Source organism: Strix aluco, chromosome 4, assembly GCF_031877795.1.
Source record: "Strix aluco isolate bStrAlu1 chromosome 4, bStrAlu1.hap1, whole genome shotgun sequence".
Taxonomy (NCBI): Eukaryota; Metazoa; Chordata; class Aves; order Strigiformes; family Strigidae; genus Strix; species Strix aluco.
In genome coordinates, this window is record NC_133934.1 from 108,391,349 (window position 1) to 108,411,971 (window position 20,623).

A 20,623-nucleotide genomic window follows, 5' to 3' on the forward strand; every position below is an offset into this window, starting at 1 on the left:
TCCTGCAAAATTCTGGCAAGTCATTTCTCCTTGTCTCTGCTTTCCAACATGCAAGTAGTACTGGGGGCCCCCTTGATGAGCTGTGTGTTCAAAAGCACTATGTGCATCTCTTCTCTTTTTCCATCACTAATATTCCACTGTTCCTTACCAAGTAGTGCTCTGTCATAGAAAGTTATTAAAATCTGCAGAGAAGTAAATGATTTTGGGTAATTAGGATATTTTCATTAGAAATATGTTTCCTATACTGCGGTGTTCACATACTGTTCATGTGTATTATAATGTGTATTTTCTACTCCCATTCTAAATCTCAGGAAACCTCTTTCATAAAGCCGCATTACACTTGCTTTAAAAAAAACAATTCTGCAGTTTAAAAAAAGCAAGCTTCGAAAAGCTAGAAATAAGCTGTTATTGAATCCAGGCACTGTTTGCGTTTGCATATACTCATATTTTCTTCATTATCTTGTCTGATTGGAGAGGCCTATTGAACCTTAGCTCAAACCTCTTGCTTGTCTGGTAAAGAAGACTAACTCCTTTGTTTACAATATGCTGTTGATATTATATACAGTTCATCAAATCTGTTTCGTAGATTTCAAAAGGAACATAGAATATAGACCCTGGATGCATTAAATTCTTTTAGAATTCCATAAAAAAACCACAATGAGTAAGGAAAATATAATAATATATAGTGCTTAGTCATATAATACCTTTGAGCATGTATTTTTGGAACACTCTGAAACCCTAAAATACTGTTTATGATTAAGGGTAGAAGGGAGTTTACAAATATACTCTAGGCAAAACCAAGTTTAAATGGATTAATTTCAGTCAAAGCCTCTTCAGTGCTTGCACTTATATATCTACTGTGCTTGGGTTAATTGGATGGTGGCAAGTTGATATTTGTGATCACCTTTCCTGTCAGACAGCAGTGTCCTTTTTTAATGCCATCTTCTTGACAAGTGCTCACTTTTCTGTGGGTTATGGGTTGAGACGGACAGCCCTGATTGCTATTACAGAGTGATATATGCTGTGCCTTCAGCCCACAGACATCTCACAATTGTACCAATGCTCTTGATAAGGAAGCCTAGTAGTTAAGGTATGTAGTTTATTCCACGCTGCCTGTATCAGATCTTTGATGCAGTATTTTGTGTAACTGCCACTTTAGCTTTTGTCAGTGTAAATTGCTGGCAATATTACCCAGTGGATTAAAACTCCAAGAAAGACATTGTGAAATGGATGGAGATATCTTCTCCTGGAAGATCTCTGCTTTTGAGCAAGTTGTTTGTTCTTGTGTCCTACTAAAATCTGACTTGCTACTGCAGTCATTTATTGAGTGGATGTGACATTTTAGCAGCTGGTCACATTTTTGTCTGAAGGGTGAGTTACATGGCAGCACTTAGAAACAGAAATGTAAAGGCCTGCTTTTAATCAGCCAACTTCCGTAATGCAGGAGGAGTGCAGCAGCTTGGGAATGCTTTGAGTATAAAATGCAGCACACAGTATGGATTGGCTCAGTCCTTTAGAAAAACAGAAGCCAACGTCAACATTCAGACTGGTTCCTATTTCTGTTCTAGTCCAGAATCATATCTAAAAGGTATAATTTCACAAAACTTTCCAGGATATACTATTAATATTTTCAAAAGGCACCATCAGAATGTTTAATCCTAATTATAGCAGGAGTTCACACCATCAGATAGGGCAGGTTTTCATGATGTGTATTGTAAGCTGGGAAAACAAATTAATGATCTGAACAACATATTTGCTAGTGAACCAATGGGCAGGTATCACTTTTGTAATTCGTTTTGCATTCTGTTTCCCTAGGAAATGCCCCTTTCCATCACGCTGCTAATTTCTGTGTCTTTACTTGCATGATGGTATCCCTACATAAGAGGGATTAACAGCTTCGTGGCTGGAGCTTCACTAGCTGTGTAACAACAGTTGTTTTCCACAAATTGTGTGGCCTAAACACACCTGCATGTATTTCTTGTAACATTTTACCACCTGGTAATTGACAGGCAGTGTAGTGGTGCTTTCCTAGGCCATGGGAAGAAAAGATTTAATTGGGCATATACTCCTAGGCACTGAATAGCACAGAAGCAAGCTTCCCTTTTAAGACCACTGAATATCACTGATTACTAGGCTTTGCTCAGTGGGTGTCAGATTTAAGTAAGAGCAAATAGATGTTCCACAGTGCTCCCCAGATTTTGAGGAAATGGGTTTAAGGTGAGCTTAGTACAAGCCTGTTTACGGTAATGATGATACTGTAGATCAGGATACTCTGCTTGATATTAATTATTTGTATTGCAACAACATCTGGAGGCCCCACTGGATACCAGGGCTCCACTGTGGTAGATAATATACAAATATACTGTTTGATAAACCTGTGGCTTCATAGTATAAAAAGACAAAATGGAGGGAGAGAAAAAGAAGTGACTTGTTCAAGGTACAGCAGAACAGCAGTAAAAGCAGACAAGAAATCTTTTCTGTCTTTCAACCAGGTACTGTAACTAGACTCAATTACCTCTATGAGTGAGTTAAAATTTGAAAGGTCTCAAACCGTACTGATGTACCTTACATAAAATATGGAAATTTCTGGTGCCAAATTAATTCCTAAGTATAATTCTGTTGATATTGTGTATTAATGTCACCTAAAAACCTGCAGTGATGCAGAAAGCTCTTATCAGGTGCAGGGCTGAAAAAAACAAGCAGCTTCTGTATCTCATACATGCTTTTCTTTGGCCAAAACACCTTCTGTGTGTTCACTCCTGATCCTGGTAGAGTTGTCACAGAATTGAGCTTCTTGTCCATTTTTTTTGCTTGACTTCAGGATAGTTTTGTTTGTAAAAGAAACTTTTATTAGACAAAAGGCAAAGATTGAGAGGGAAAGATGAAGGGAGAGATTCAGAAGGTAAGGTAAAAGTGAAGGAAGAGAACTGCAATTTCACATCCCACTGGTAACTCAGTATTTCTGTGAAATTGCAAGGGTGTTTGGTCAAAAAAAAATTTCAAGAACTGGAAGAATAAGACAAAGTTTAGTAGCACTGTATTGCTGTGCTATAATTTCTTGTAGTGTGCACCATTAAAAAAGTATTATCTAGTAGACTGTGTCCCACATAAACAGTCAACTGGCAAAAAATGAAGGGCAGTTTGGAAAGCTTGGTAAGCTCTTAACAAAGAAATTGATATACATTTTACTTGAGCTAATTAATGTAATGTGTATCAAAACAAAGAGTAGAGGTCATCTTTCAATACAAGGGATACTCCCAGAGAGCACTCCTGAATAAGACTGTTGGTCATAGTGAATAAACCTCAAATGTGAGCCCTGGCGGTAAGATTGTGTCCAAAGGATATGATGTGATCTTTGAACATAAAAACAAAAGTGGCTGTGTAATTTCTGTAAACTAAAGTTAAAAATTTCTGGTGTCTACATTTGAAGAAAGGTATTAGTAAACTGAAGGAGTTTCGAGGCCATGCGGAAGATTAAATGAAGGATTGGAAAACCTGCTTTCAGGTGAGAAACTCGGAGAGCTGAGTGATTTTCTATTATGCTCTGTAAAGCTGGAGAGAGATTTTACAGTCACAGAAAGATGAAGCTGGAACCTTAAGTCATCTTCTCTAGCATTTTCTTGCTCTGAGGCAGGACTAAATACAGCAGCCTGGATGTGGCAGATGTTTATCTAAACTACCCTTTCTAAACCCTCAGTGAAAAAGATTAGGTTCTCATTAATCTTTGCCAGTTTTCAGTGTTTCACCACTTTATAAAATGAACAAGAATTGGTAAGAACCTTCAAGAAAATTTTGACTTGATCACTGTCTTACAAATCATTTATAGAAGTATGGTGCTAGATGTTTTTTCAATATAGTAAGTAAAAATTAAAAGAAATGGTAGTGATCTGCTTTTAAGGAACTGCTGAGCAGGAGGTTGTATTCACATTGTTGTATTCAATGGCGCTTGATTGACTTTCCTCCCATGAATTTGTCTGGTTTTGAATGTATCTTACGCATCCAAAACATCTTGTGAGAGGGAGTTGCATAATTCAGTTATGTACTGTCTCAAAAGGTACTTTCTTTGCTTAAACTTTATTATCAAATTATTTTATTACATATTTGTAGTTCTTTGAGTTATAAAAAAAATAGTGCTTAGTCATCTCTAATTTTTATGGGGTTGTATATACAATTTCAAGTGTGGTACTTTTTTGAACCTTTTATATATCCTCTTTTTCTTTTTGAGACAGCCTGTAGTGATCTGTGTACAGTGTTCAAGAATTAAAGTCAAAGGTGCACCATTAACTTATAACAGAGATTTTCCTTTTGTACACTGTTCCTTTTCTTTATAATTCTTGACATTCCACTTGCCTTTTTGACCATGTTCAACACTGGACCAATCTCATCAAAGCAACAACTGCGATGACTTGAAGGCTTCTTTCCTCAGCTGTAAATGTTCAAATCACAAATAAGTGTTGTTCTAAAATATATCCTATAGTTCAACAAAGAATCGATTCAGACAAGATATATGGCCTCATATAAACTTTTAGAGGAGACTAGATTATAATAATTGTCCCTTTTAGCCTTATAAATTATGTATCTGTGAGAATTGCTTCTTTTAAAAACCATGACCCTGAAGGGTAATAATTTCTATTTATTTTGTCCTGTGTGTGTATTGTTCTCTCTGATAAATAGGTTTGTAACTGGCATTTAGTAGATCTGGTTCAGCACCTTAAAGAAGTAGCAACAAGAAGTATGTAACAAAAAACAACCTACTGTTCCTTATAATAGCCCTCAAAAATTGGCCAAAATTAGCTTGCCTATGTACTTCCTTTCACCTTAATAACATTTTTTTCTTGTTTCAAGATAACTGCAAAGTGTTGGAACCCTGATTAAAAGCTTGCAAGTCAAGTGAGCTTCAGTGCCTGTCATTTTTTTAACATTTGCTGCTTCTGTTGATTATTATTTTGCCAGGGTAGCTGTACTGGTTCTTGAGCATGCCTTCCCTGCCATCATTATTTGGATAAAGGAAGACTTCATCCATTAAGTTCTCCCTTTACCCAAGTCTAGAGTTTTGTATATATTGAATTCTGATTTCAGACTTATCTCTCAGTGGTATTAAAAGTGGCATTACATAGGACCAGACAGAGTGGAGTAGAAGTAACTGCCTTATACTCTGTGCTGAATACAGGTTCTAACACATCCCTTTCTTAAATCCATTGATATACATATATTGGAAAGGCCTGTCCAGCCACACATTTACGTCTAGTTGCAGCTCAGAAAGGTCCTCTAAGCACAGTGCTGGGTTTTTCTACCTTTCTAATCAGTAAAGAACTTTCTAAATTTCTGTTTACACTGAAAGTTCACATAAACTGATCTAATGATGTAGTAATTAGTGAATGCCCTCTGTGGAATATACATCTATACCTTCAGTTCTCCTGGATACCTCACTACATTTAGGACCATTGTGCAAAATCTCCCAAACAGAAATCAAGCAATCTGACAGCTGGACTAACATCCAGAATCAAGTTTGAGACTAAGCAAAAAAAAAAACCAAACAACCAGACAAGCAAACAAACAAACAAACCCTAAACAGAAACCCAAAGGAAATCAAACAAAGAAAAAGAATAAAGTGGAAAAAATTCCAAAGAGGGAGGAATAAAAGTTCAATCTCTTTTTAAAAACATAGACTGCAAGTCTGAGGAGCCTAAGTAGAAGGAAGCCATTCCAGGAAAAGCAGTGCTTAGGGTTATAAGAAAACAAAGCAATTTTCCTGAATTTAGAGGGTAGCAGAGTTAAAGTGTATGTGTGTGGCATTTGGGGGGGGAGGGGGGAAAGAAGTAGTTTACAAAACGTTCCTACAGTTTGAAATGGCTTGTTATATTACTGAAAGAGCTTGTATCACTTTCAAATGAGAGCAGCAAAATCAGCAGTGATCTTCGGGAAGCAGTAACTAGGAATACTGTCTGCCAGGTTTGGGCTGATGTCTAGTCATGTTGGAACCAGCCAGGGAGGAAGGAGGAGGTAGTCTGCACAGTATTGACTTAAAGAATGAAGTAAAATGAGTATGAGAAAACACAGTTATCCTGGGATTCTAGTCAGATTTCAGTTATGTTTTATAAATGCTTTTTTTTTACTTTCACATTTAGTTTCAGAAGAAGAAATTAAACAGCATAAAGTTACTGGGATAAACTCTGCTTCCACTTGCATCAGTAGGAATAGAGTGTCTTCAACAGACTTATTATCAATTCATATCGATGCAGCTGAGAGTAGGATTTCTCCTACGGCCTGGGGTTCTCTCTCTTGGTTTTTGAAATGAAATGCTGTGTGCACACAGGGAACAGCTATTTACTTTCAGTCTGGATGATTTGAATTTTAGATAAAGAAAAAGAAGACCCAAAGGTGAAGCCCTTTTTAGAGCACATAGTGCATGTGGCTGTTCATGTATGTGTCCTCTCTAATACGCTCCCAACTGTTCACCTTACAAAATCACTGCCACCCCCATTTGACTTTCTTTCCACCTGGTCTGCTACAGAAAGACAGATGCCTTCAAAATGTAAAGACACAGCACAGAGAAAACAAAGACCTGACAATTTGCATGCAGTCAGGCTCTAGTTCTCCTTGGGTGGAGGGAAAAAAAAGAAAAATCATACCTGAAAAAAATGTCAGACCTCAAAAACGTTCATGAGGTCCCTTCAGAGTAAAGGAATGGGTTTTGGTGGAGTTGAAACTGGAAAATGAGAAGACCTTAGGACCTGCTCCTCTTGGATGGTAGTTGCTCTCAGGGCTGAAAGGGTTGGGATTGTCAGGATATCATCATGTTTAAGTAAAATATATCTGGGTTTACAGGGCTTGTAGAACTTGGAAAGACAGGTGACTATCATCCCTCTGTCACAGATGAAGAATCTGTTTCATGGAAAGGTAAAAGAAAAAGTTGCCCAAAGTGAAATAATGCTTACGGGCAAGCAATAGATTGCAGATCTCCTGATCCAGGCTGTAGATTAGCCCCTATATCATTTAATAATGTTCAAAATGTTTTGGTAACAGTGCATATAACAAGAAACTGTTGCCAGGAGCCTGTGGAAGAACATGGTGTAGAATAGAGAGGTCAAGGTGAGGCCTTGTACATTCTTTTTAGTACTTTGCCATTTTTTGTTCTTAGAATTTATCTACAATTATTCCATTATGTGATTATAATTATTTGCCTGAAGTCTTGGAGACATCATGGCAGAAGTTTATCTCCAGAAGGACTGTATGTGAGGAAACGGTAATGTGGCTTTTGAGCGCAGCAATTTTATGGGACAAATCAGCAAAATATAAATTCCTGAGGAACTTTAAAAATCCTTCTTGGCACTGTATCCTTAAATAAAGAAGGGGAGAAGTAAAATACAGATTGAATGCTGAGTTCACTTCATTATTTATAAATAAAATGGTTCTCAGTTTTCCAAGATATAGGGCCAACACTTGATGTCACTTGGAGGTTTCAAAAACTTTAATTAATGGTCACCTTTTCATGGGAAGTGTTTGGGACAGCCCAGTGAATACCAAAGCAGAGAGGAAAAACTGTACACTGTCTGTTAAAATTCTCTTGAACCCTTTTGGAGCATACTCTGTGTGGCTCCGTATTCAGCTTTTCCCTTGCTGTATGGTTAGGATTTATTTTCTCTAACTACAAAATAAACATTAAAGATTTACCATTGAAAGTGGCTCAATGGTAAATCTTTCTTTGTTACATACTTACTGGTCTAGTTAATACCTGTATTTGGTAATGTGGAAAGAAAATCTGCTAGCTGAATGTATGGGGAAAGGAATGAAAGGTCACATCCATCATGAAGTGTTAAAGTTTGATGGTAAAACTTGTCTTTCAGTTTTAGAAGGAAAGTAGATCTTGGTAAAAACTGCTTTTAATGAGGTGTTGTGGTAGGAAACTGGAATTGAAGAGATCTTGAAAATAAATCCTGGATTTGCCCCCTGTGTCCATGGTCACTGTTCTTTGCTGTAGGATTTCCTTTGTGTTTTGCTTTACTTTTTTTTCTGCCAGGAATGCATAAACTAACTGTTGCTTGCTTTTTTCTTTTTTTTTTTGGTAGTGTGTGGTACCCCAGAGATCTAATCCATCATGAATAAACTCTATCTTGAAGTCTGTGTGTACAGTTTGGCTTCAATAGCTCTGCTTTTGGCATACTGTGTTATATTGCCTTTTATCCTGGTAATTGGAACAGAACCATTTTTATGACAAGTTCCTACTCAGTCCAAATAGGAGTATCAAAATCTGGCATAAAGTTTTGCTTCTGCAAAACTCGTGTTAAAGCGTCACAGGAGCTCTGCTCAAGTGCAGACTGAAGAGAGCTGGAGTAGGCCTTCAGTCAGGCCCATGATTTTTTTTTTAGACAAATTATTGCATTTCTCAGTTGCAGCAAAGTGTTATGCTGCTTTTAGAAGGGCTGTGTTCCCTTGGCTGTGGGAGGGGGTGACCATCTGCTTGGGATGCAGAGGGCACCAGTGTGCTCATTTCCCTCCTCTCTCCAGCAGACTGAAGGCCACTGGCAGTTTGCAGTCCTCTGCTTCCAGAACCTTCTCTCTTTCCCAGTTTGCCCTCTTATCCATGGGTTATCACTAGCCCTTTAAATAGGGGTTTTCCTTCAAGCCCAGGGAAAGAGAATGGCGAAAGGTGCTATCTCCTTTTCCTCAAAGAAGAGATCAGAAACATTTTCTCCTTCTGCAGGGGAGATTACCTAAAATTCCCACTATCCCTTTCTCCACTTGCAAGTTTTTATCTCTGCCTTGGTAAGCCTGTAGGGCTTGAAGGTACATGACTTCCACTCTGTTGAAGACTTCCTAATCCCTTCCTCTTCTGTGGTGGTGGAGATCTGTCCATTAGATAAGGTGCAGCTCTTCTTCATCTTACTTGCTCACATTATGCCTTCACCAAGGTGGCTTCTTCTCTGAGCAGCCACAGTTTGAAAATGAAGATTGATGTATTGATGGCAATTGAAAAAATGTACAATGGGTTGTCCAGGAGGTTGATTATAAGGCAGCATGTAGCAAAACCACATGGAGTCAGTAGTCAGGTTACCTGGTCAGTAGATATTCTGTAAGTCTTTGAGCAAAAATTAATCACTTGTCCTTTACTAATTGCTATGCAGATAAAAATAATTATATGGTTGCCAGCAAAAGATTCACTAAACCAGTGTTGGGACATCACATACTTCATGTGTCAAGGAAATGGTATAGCTGTGCCAGCAATGGTTTTACCTGAAATAAATCTCTGTTCACTGAAAACTCCTTTGGTTTTGGGGTAGCATAAGAGAAGAAAGGTTGATTGTTTTCAAATGTATCTGAGTTCATGCATCTGCTGGGAGCAGCAATCCACTTACCCCATGCTCCAGTGAAAAAAGATTACTGATATCTTGAAGGGAAGTCCATCCAAAGTATAGCAGCATGAATGTACATGAGACTGTTACTGTCCAGCATACATTTTGCAGAGTTTAGAATTTACCTTTGAAACAAGAGAAAAATCAGGGTGCTTACTGTTACAGTGCTAAACTTCAAGTAGTCGAAGCACAGTCCAAATTTTTAATGACCTCTTCAGCTACAGGACTGTTTGTTTTCCTTTCCTAATAACAGTGTTGTAGTCTGAGGACTAGGGGGGATGGTATTAGGAAAAAAAAAAAGAAGGGTATTGAAGATATAAGGAAGTTCTGATGAGTATTTTGATGAATAAATTTTGAAATGTAAGGTAAAGCAGAAATCAGGAAAGGCTTCTGTGAGAAATTGGAAAACATGGGGGTTTTAAGGAAAATGTCTGTTGATACCAGGAAACAGGAGTAAATTGAGGAGAGGAATCTGAGGTGGCCCTCAAGTACAAGAGGAGAGGTTTCCTTCTTATTCCTGAGATTTGCTAATGTGAATGTAGTGAAGTCAGTCAGGGTAACAACCCTGAAGGATGGACTCCTCTGCCCACCAAGCAGATATGTGAGGTAATAACAGTAACAAAACTGTCTCTTGCCCCTTTTGCTTCAAAGAGACTATATTTGGATATGAGATGGCCATCTACTCTCTGTTCGTGTTTCTTCCCTGATTTTCCAGTTGAGACAGTTTACAAAGCTATTGCCAATTTTATAGTGTGGATGGCTAGCAAATGTATTGGATTCCTATATGATACATTTTAGTTCTGCCTGTCTGCACCATATTTGAATCCATGCAGTACACCTAACTGCCTTCATAAATGTTGACACCAGCATACTGTGCATCTCCTTATTGAGGGCTTGAAGATGCATTCCTGTTAATTGTATATTGTACAGTGACGGGTATTTCTGGCACTGTTTAAATCAGTAGTATTAAATGTGGATATCTAATCTGAATATACTTAGGGTCTGTATTTTACAACCTAAAGTCAATGAATATGATCATTAGTTGGAATTACATGAGGGGAGCTGCAGGAGGAAGTGTTATGGCTAGTACAACTGGCTTTGCCTTCTCTTCCCTTTCAATCAGTGACAGGTGGAAAGTTTTGGGAAAACACTGTGGAGGACTGCTTTATTGGTAAGGCACTGCTTGGCGTCTGACATAGAAAAGTAAAAGACTGTGGCCAGTCCTGTCTTTTGCTAGTCTGGAAGGTTTTCCATTTTGTTTAAGAGTGATTAGATTCGCTCAGGTGGTCAAAGTCAAAGTTGGCTAATTACATTTTTGCTCCCTTGTAGTTCCACCCTTCTTGTAACTGCATTCTCCCTGCTAGATCCCATGTTTATTTGTTTTGGGTAGTGGATGTTTGTTTCACAAGCAGAATAACAGAACAAAATAGTTGTTGAGATATGGCCTGCCTGTGGCTGCATTTCAGATGACAATTGAACAAGTGACTACCAATAATCAGTAGAGATGTTGCTCAAATAACTATTTATCCACATCTTCTGCCTCATTTCTCACCTGTCTTCTGTGATGTTTTAAGGGAACAAATGAGTCACTATGTTCAGGTGAATGATGTAAAGAAGAGTTTAAAAGACAATATTTTGTATTGAAGCGGAGCCAATGAAATGTGTCCCGACAAAGCTCAAAATGATACTTGTGTGTATTCTACAGTGCCATCTACCAGCACAATTACCCATTAGAGATTTATAGGCCAAGAACATTCTCCTAATAGGCAGCAATTTCCAAGCTTTTGTTTCTTTTTTCTTTTATTTTAGGAGCAAGGCAAGATTGGTGTAGTCTTCAATATTGGTACAGTGGACATCTCTATTAAAGAGGAAAGCACACCTGTAAATGATGGCAAATACCACGTGGTACGCTTTACCAGGAATGGTGGCAATGCCACACTTCAGGTTGACAGCTGGCCAGTGAATGAACACTACCCAACAGGTACATACTTTTTCCTATTTATTTTTCAGTGTATCTATACCTGCAAACTAATGTTTAATAAGGACTGGTTGCTATATAAATCTTTGTTGCTTCATCTCAATAAATTGACCAGCCTGTTGGTGCACATTCTGTCTGTTGGAAAACAAAGTAATGGTCCTTACAGTGGAAGAATAAGCATGCCAGCTGTGTGGTATGATGCACATGGATCCCGCTATTTCAGAGGTCTGTCAGTGAATCCTGGTTCTGCAGAGAGTTACAAAGTGATTCAACAACAAACTTGGTTTTGCTACTTGTGATATTTTCTAACAGTTTAAGGGAGAAGAGTTTTGAACAGACCTTACGGAAAGGAGAGGTGACTGGCCACACCCAAGATACTGTCTATATAGATATAGAGTTGAAATGTAAGGAATATGGAAGATTAAGTTGCAAGATTTAAGAAGACTTTATGCTTGCCTCATAATTTTTCATCATCTGAATTTCACTCTCTCTTTTAGGTTTGCAAATGTAAAGGTTGACACACAATCTAGCCAAAACTGTCAACTCAGTTGACTTTAGGTCAAAATGCAGCAGAACAATTCAGTATCTTTTTGAAAATCATCACCCTAAATCCACCAGGAGTAGTGAACAACTGGCTCTTGAATCACTATCCCATGTTTTATACCACCACTGGCAAATCACAACCTCATGATACTACATGTCACCATGCTAAAATGTCAAACTCACTACAAATGAAAAACAGATTGCTGTATGTGATGCTGACAGTGCGTAAGATAGCGGAGGCTTGGTGATGTCGATGGTTACAAAAGGCAGGACGAGCACAAGGAAAGAATTCCAACATTAACCACATTCTTCTTATTACATGTTTTGTCCAAGATCAAGCCATGATCTTCTTGTCGGTTTCCAGTATTAAGTCTAATCAACTTCCAGTTCTTTCTTTCTAGGTTGTACATAACTGACCTGGGACAGAAGGAAGAATTCTGTGACAAACGTGAGGCAATTTGCTAGTTGTGTAGGAGTTGCCCACAAGCCACTTAAACTCAAATTATGAGAAATATCCTAATTGTTTATGCAATGTTACACTAATAAATTTCTCAAAGGGGATAACTTCATCTTTTCCACTCACTCAGAAAGTGTACAAGAAAGTTTTTAATGTGAGTGATCTATCCTGTGGTGCTCTCTACCACATATTCAACATTACACTTTGTCAGTGTCATGGTGATGTATATGCAAAAGAATACATTTTAATAATTATCCTTATTTCTATGAAATAATTGCTTTCAAAGAAAGCAATGGCTTTCGAAGCCATGACAGACATGTTGAGTTAGATTCTAGCTCTGCTATCCATTGGTCAGAGAGAGAAGTGTGGCTAAGAGAGGCTCAAACTGAGCATCCTTCTTCTGTTCCTTTCATCAATTATTTTGTGGTAAAATACCTCTGATCCAGTTGGCAGCCAATTACAGTCAGTAAAAACCCTATGAATAAATTTTCTTCTTATATTACTTGCTGTAGGAAGTCCCAGGTGTAAAGAAACAAAATATTCAGCTCATTGCTTTAGAGATTTTTTTTTTTTTAAATGGGAAAATAAATCACACTCGGAGACTGCCTCAGTACCCTCTGCTTCTGTCTTGGCTAAAGGTATTCCTCTGTTTTCATTAGAAGATGTATAGTTTTATAGAATCAGCATAATCTTATGTTCTGAGCTAGTACTGAGTATATGCAGCTGTACCCCAAGGGAAAAGGACACCTTTATATTCCAGACACCTTTTCCTTTCCATGCATGTATTTCAATTCCTGGCTGTTTGTAGATGATTAAGTTTTCAGCCTGTCCCTGTGAAAATAAGGCTTATGGGATTGTACTTTGTGTGTGTGCATGTGTCTCCCTTATTTTTTCCAGTTTCTTTCAAACCAATTTTCTAGATGAATTTAAAATAGGGGCAAAAGTCAAAAAAAATAAAGATCATACGTGGCTAGGGAAAATAACCAAGGGAGAAGGGCAATGTTCCAGCCCTCCCAGAGGAAAGGACTGTGGCTTGATCTCAATTCATGTTAAATGCCAGAATATCCATATAATAAAGAGTCATTATGAATGCCTCAGATTCAGAAAAAACTTCAATGAGCCAATAACTGTGGGAAATCAATCCTTATTAGTTCCATTTCCTGAGCAATTAATGGTTTAGAAGAAGACCAAACAGGAGCTTTTGAAATTAATAATTTTTTGTCTTTCACAGACCAAACTTGTACTAGTGTTTTTCATACTGAGTGCAAGACCAAACCAGTGTTCAGCAGAGTTTCAACTCTGTAAAAAGCTTTGTGGTTTGGTTGACCCAGGCTAATCTAGTGTGTTTCAGCTGGAGACTGCTGAAACTGCAATTCATATCAAACTTTTGTAATAATAGCTAAGGAATCCTGTATTTTATGCATAGAATCACTTCAATTCTGGAAACACAGTTATTTGTAGCTTTAAAAAACGTCATATTTGTAGCACATGCATGTTTGGGTATGCTGTTAGGAACAATTTCATGTGTACGTGATTTTCTCCACAGTGCTACAGCCTAATGTTTGCAAATTTTTTAAACTAGCTAAAGTGTCTTCCTCATCCCTAATGTTTGCAAATTTTATAAACTAAAATATCTTCCTCGTCATCACATGTGGTGTAATCTTCAGGCAGCAGGGCTGCATTCTGAATGGCATTTCCATGCTCCTCTCTGAGTTTTATTACCTGTAGAAGGATTATACATTAGACTCATAATTACTTGCTCAATGGAAAATACAAATAAAAGTGGGATATTCATTAAATGAGCAAAGAGAGAGAATATTTGCTTTCCTTAAAACACAGTTAAATTGAAATTAAATAAAACTAGCCCAATGGGACTAAAAGACTCTAAAGATTATTTTTGCAACTTCAAATAAAAGACAAGGAAGTAGAAAGAAAATGAAAAGCAACAAACTTACAATTCAGGCACTGATACTGTGTTTTTTATAGAATCCAATTGCATCTCAGTCACCTGCAACATGAGCTTTATGCTTTCTTGTGAGGAAAAGGGTTAGAGAGGAATGGTGAAGGATGGAATTAACTTGGAGCTAAGCTTTGTGACTGAAATAACCTGTCATTAGGGATATCTCTCACTGTTTGTACCATTCCAACCCTGCCAGAGTTTCTCTTACTGGACAGTAAGACTCTGAACAGTGGCCCAGTACAGGTATCTGAGCAAAGCTCCTCAGAACTGGGTGATGGCAAATAGCTGCATTAACACTGAGGCTGCTATCTGCAATTCAGCTGCTGTGATGTAGTTCAGCCAAAACCATCGAGCCATTTATGATCTATTTGAGTTAGTTTTGCCGTTTCTCCTCTCCCTCAAGTACACAATAAGGAGATGGGCTTTTTCCATAGGCTGTGCTGATAGCCAGTTCCTTGATGCTTGATTCATTAAACTGGTCATCACAAGGTATTTCTCAGTCAAGGTATATACCTTTTGCTAACACATGTATGAATTTCTATGCCCTAAAGTGCAGTTTTCCATGACTGCCTCCCTTCTGTTGTCTCACGTGCCTTCACCCTTTGGTGTACATCCCAGATAACAGGTTGTGCTTGGTCACTGTTATTTTCTTGCTTTTATGTTCTTGCTGAGAGCCTACTCTATATCTAAATAAAGCTTTTTAGTGATGAAGTAGGAGTCATTTTGGACCAAGAGTATGTAAGATAGGAAAGATAATTCAGGAAGAGGAAGCATCTGACATGTTTTTGTTTCAGATTGCAGTAAAACCCATCAAATTTGAGACACTTTACAGTGGGATAGAAGGATTTAAATTAGGAATCCTGAGGTTTGGGATGGAGTCAGCAATTCTCAGAAGAGTTAAAAACAAATCTTCTGTCTTGATACAGAACTGGGATACCTCAGTCCCTAAGTTTTCATTAATTCTTAGACAGGATTTATTTTTTTTCTCTGTCCACTGTCTTTGCTTGCAAAGAAATACTTCATGTGTTGCCAGATTTGTAGTGTACATTGAAACAAGCCTGATATTCCTGTTTATTCATCCATGCACTGACTACATTTTCTGCAGTAAAAAAAAAAAAAAAAAAAAAAAGAAAGAAACTAGGTGAAGAGAAGCTGTAAAGCAAGAGTATCAGTGACACAAAAATAAAGTCTAATTGGAGTAATGTTTTAAAGGAGAAGATTAAAGGAAGGGAGGCAAAAGGCAGGAGGAGGTTGTCGTTTAAATACATGATTTAGAAAGAGAACTGTAGGCTGGATTTTATTAATGCATTTTAAAAATAAGAAATAGGACAGCATTAAACAACTGGATCCTTATCATGATTCATTAGTTCATCTACCCAATACAGATTTTATATTTTTTCCCCTTTATCATTCTCTTGAGTGATCTCTCAGCCTTCTTTTAGGAGTCTCTGCCCTTTCAAATGACATTAATTTGCAGATCTATTGCTACTGAATAAAGGAAAAAAGATTTCATCCTCTGTGCCCCTACTTCATTCTCTCTCTCAAGTACACATTTGAGAGGAAGTTGGACTTTAGGAAAAGCTGGACAGTTAGCTCTTGAAAGCAGAACTCCAGGGACTCTTTGACTGCTTTGGCAAGTGCTGTGGCCTGCTAAGTGCATAGCTATAGAGAAGAAAGTTGCTTCTGAGACTCTGATATCTGTTCTGGGGTTTTCCTTCAGAATAGTTCCAGTCCCAAGGACTGAACGCCCCTGAACAGTTAGGTCTTATCTTCTGGTTTACTTTCATTTGGAAGAAATCCAGTTTGTATTCCCTGAGAGCATTTCAGTAAGTGAACGAAAGTGGAGAGAGTTGGGAGGTACACCTTGGAGGCAGGCTTCTGATTCAAACAAAAATGCTGATGTAGATGGATCTTACCATAGAATACAGCTGGAGCTGGACAGAGGAGCTCATTCTTTGATTACTCCTTCCCATACTCATATTGCTTAAATAGCCCAATTTCTGTTTTCTACTCCCTCTCATCTTCTGCTCAGGGGGATCACTTTACCAATGCCATTCACCATGTAACTGGTCCAGGAAAAGTGGCCACATGGGAGTGAAAATGATTAGTCAGGGGACAGGGAACAATAGGGTAACTTCCTTTATCAGCTAGACTGGATTATGCCAATTTAAAGTCTTCACTGAACTACATCTTTAGTAGTCTATGTGAGACAAAGTCACTCTTTCTCACCTGCATTGCCTCAAATAAAAGGCTTTCCAGAAGTACACGTTAAAGTGATAGTGGTCTAGATGTCCCTACCTATCTAAAATGTGAAAGGCATGAAGTCTCTCTTGCTACAATATATTTTTCATTTACTTGGTGGACAGATCTGAAATTGTTTGGTTAGTATCAGGCACGTTACGTGAGACAAGAAGGCAAGCTGTCTGAGTTCCTACTTGCTTCTTTCAAGAGATTTTCCAGCAAACTGAAGGAGTACTGAAGGAACTAGCAGATGTTATGGCAGGACCCTTCTCAATCACCTACCAAAGCTCTTGGGAGCCTGGGGAGGTCTCTGCTGACTGGAAGCTAGCCAATGTTATTCCAATTTGCAAAAAGGGTGTGAGGGAAGACCCAGGGAACTACAGACCTGTTAGTCTAACCTCAGTACCTGGAAAAATTCTGAAGACGATTATACCGGGTGCTGTTGAAAGGCATTTAAAGGACAATGCAAGCATCAGGCACAGTCAACATAGGTTCAGAAAGGGAAGGTCCTGTATAACTAATTTGATATCCTTCTATGATAAAGTCACCTGCCTAGTGGATGAAGGGAAGGCTGTGGATGTAGTTTTTCTGGATTTCAGTAAGGCTTTTGATACTGTCCCTGACAGCATCCTTCTGGACAAGTTGTCCAACTGTGAGATGAGCCAGTACGCAGTGTGCTGGGTGAAGAACTGACTGAACAGCAGGGCTCAAAGGGTTGTAGTGAATGGGGCTACATCTGGCTGGTGACCAGTCACCTGCGGTGTTCCTCAGGGTTCGGTTCTAGGGCCAGATCTGTTCAATATATTTATCAACAGTCTGAATGCAGGAGTTGAATGCATCATTAGCAAGTTTGCTGCTGACACCAAACTGGGAGGTGCTGTTGACTCTCTTGAGGGACAAGAGGCCTTGCAGAGGGATCTAGGTAGATTGGAGCATTGGGCTATGATTACTGGGATGAAATTTAACAAGTCCAAATGGGGATCCTACACCTAGGATGGAGTAATGCCGGGCACAAGTATAAATTGGGAGAGGAGTGGCCAGAGAGCAGCCCTGCAGAAAGGGATGTTGGGGACGGGGGTGCTGGTCAACAGCAGGCTCAATATGAGTCAGCAGTGTGCCCTGGCAGCCAAGAGGGCAAACCGTGTCCTGGGGTGCATCAAGCGCAGTGTAACCGGCCAGTCAGAAGAGGTGATTATCCCTCTGTATTTAGTGTTGGTGTGGCCTCCCCTTGAGTGCAGTTCTGGGCCCCACAATTTAAGAAGGACGTGAAGGTCCTTGAATGCGTCCAGAGCAAGATAACAAAGCTGGTGAAAGGACTGCAAGGCCTGTCCTGTGGGGAGTGGCTAAGGACTTTGGCTTTGTCTAGTTTGGAGAAAAGGAGGCTGAGGGGTGACCTCATTGCTCTCTACAGCTTCCTGAGGTGGGGAACTGGAAGAGGGAGGTGCTGAGCTCTTCTCCCTGGGATCCAGTGACAGGACATGCGGGAATGGTTCAAAGCTGCGCCTGGGGAGGTTCATACTGGACATTAGGATGCATTTCTTTACTGAGAGGGTGGTCAAACACTGGAACAGGCTTCCTAGGGAGGCGGTTGACAGGCCTGTCAGTGTTCAAGAGGCGTTTGGGCAACGCCCCTAATACCATGCTTTAACTTTTGAACAGCCCTGAAGTGGTCAGGCAGTTGGACTAGATGATCGTTGTATGTCCCTTCCAACTGAAAAATATTCTATTCTGTTCTGTTCTGAACTGATTCACTCCCTGAGTAATAAAGAATGTTTGACAAAGTTTATAGTTTTACTTTTAAGTGAAAGGTGATACAACACAAGTTCTAGAAAGAATCTTATGACTGTCAATTTTTCTAAATTTTTTTTTACCTTATGACCTCTCATCTTTGAGAAAATTTCCAACAACTTAGTTTTGGGACAGCTGAAATTATATACAACATCTATATATTACAGATTTAATAGATACCGTATGTCTCATGTTTTAACTGTAGAGAAGGAATTATGGTGGTGTAAACAAGTGAAATATTTATGTTGGTCTTCCCCTTGTGATACACTTGATGTGCATGGTTCCATCTTATCCTTCTTTTACTAAAAGTATTCTGTGACTAAAAGGATACAAATTGAAATGTGGGGGTTTTTTGCATTGCTGTTGAAGACCATTGGATATTTTAACAGTGCTGAGTATTTTTCAGTGGGATTATGCTAACCCTGTCCTGGTTGTGTGCTCTTTTGATTAAAATTAGAATATTGGTTGCAGCCTATGAAATTCAAAATATCTAGATCCTAATTTTTTTCTTTAATACCCACCCAGAACTATTGTAGGCATTTTAAAAATGTAGTATTACAGTAGGCCAAGCAGAATTTAAGCCCGCATCAGGGATTTTACAGGGCTTTTGACGTGGAGGAAACGGAACATGGAGTTGTTTTGGGGAAGGCAGACTGAATGCTGCAAATGTGGAATGGAATAATAAGCAAGGAAACTGAATTCGTTGTAAAGATTAAGTGTTGTATGACACCCCACAATCTATGATGGGTGCTCTTCTAAGTTTCTGTGAAAAACAAAAAACAGACTTCATTTTCAGCTATGTGGATATCCACAGCTCCAGCTGTCTTTAAATGGAGTGTCGGTACTCAGTATCTCTAAAAATGGTTATACCCATCTCTACAAACCAAATTCCCTGAGTTTTATACAATTGTGACTACTGAACTAGAGTTCATAGTCTGCTTTGAAACAGGACATTTCTTGTCCTACTAAAGCCATTTATCACCTTTCCCTTGATACTGTCAATCTCTCTCCACAAGTGGCATGATCTTTTTGTTCAATGAAGTCCGTTTCCCACCTCATCCCTCTACTGGAGGGACTTTGAGGAGGGTGTTATTTCTTTTCTTCATTCTTTTTGGTTTTATTTATTTTTTATCAGCAACATTTTCTTTCTCTCCCTCTGTGATTTCCCATCCATGAGATAAATAGCCTTGTATCTTACAAGCTAAATACAATTACTGCTATCAAAACTGGAGTCTTTCTCTCCCTGTAAATGTCTCTTGGAAGCTGATAAGCTGTTCAAGGCAAACTGCAGGCTTCTGTCTAATCCTGAGATTAAACATAACCACCCAGAAGACAGCAAGAGATAATTGGGGGGGGGGACGGGGGACGGGGGGAGGGGGGGACGGGGGACAGGCAGGAGAGGAAGAGAGGAGGAGAAAGTGAGATCCTCTCCTGAGATATTAAGAGGACATACACAAGGCTCAAGGTTATTTGTAAAGGAATTACACAAAACACACAAGAGCTTGTTATGATGAGGAATTTCCTCAGATAATGCAGCGATTGTTGTAGTTGTTAAAGACAAAATTTAGCAGGGATTTGTTTGATGTAGAGCATAGAGGGGATCTGTAGAAAACAACTCCCAGCCATGACTGCTGATTTATTTATTAGTCCCCATCTTGTCCTTGAAACAGCAGGTCTCACAAGGTTGCATCCAGATTCTTTGCGCATGCTGGTTTGAGTTCATCTCACTGGCTTTATGCTGAATATGGGGAGACAGTAGATAGTAGGTTTCCCAAGAGTAAAGGAGGGGACTGAACCAGCTTTTCTGTGCTCTGTGGTTTGCTACCTGCTAACCATCTGAACAAGGGTAACTTAACCCCTCTGTTTGTGAAACAGTTAACACTAATCTTCTAGGAAATAAGAGTTCCTTAATTATGGAGGAATAGTGTGTTATACCTGTAGTAGTCTTCACTTATAACCAAGGCAGGATTACTGCAGACAGATAGTCTTTATGACTCAGTCCAATACAGTTGTAAAAGCAGCCTCATTTCTGGATATATAAGTTCTTCTTGATTTTTTTATTAGTGACATTTTAATTTTCTCCCTCTGTAATTTTTTTAAGGTCTTCTGTTTCTGAAAGCTTGTCTGTATTTTTTAACTTTATCAATTGGCCTAATGGGATATTACCTCTCTCAACTTTGCTTTATTTAATTTATAATGCATTAGCCAAGAAGAAGATAACTTTGGATGGTCTAATAGTAGCATCACTGGAGGATTTAAGAGAAGACTACATATCCTTTCTTCAGCTGACATGTGCTCTGATA

General features: G+C 38.8%; 1 protein-coding gene across 8 annotated transcripts in view; it reads left to right on the plus strand.

The window, feature by feature from the left end:
• The window catches only part of NRXN3 (neurexin 3), a 1,036,510-nt gene that overhangs the window by 882,363 nt on the left and 133,524 nt on the right, over positions 1-20,623 (plus strand). For all 8 annotated transcript variants that reach the window (XM_074824849.1, XM_074824850.1, XM_074824853.1 and 5 more), the window contains one exon: positions 11,163-11,334. In XM_074824849.1, coding sequence (XP_074680950.1) covers positions 11,163-11,334 — 172 coding nt within the window. The remainder of the gene's footprint in view (positions 1-11,162; positions 11,335-20,623) is intronic.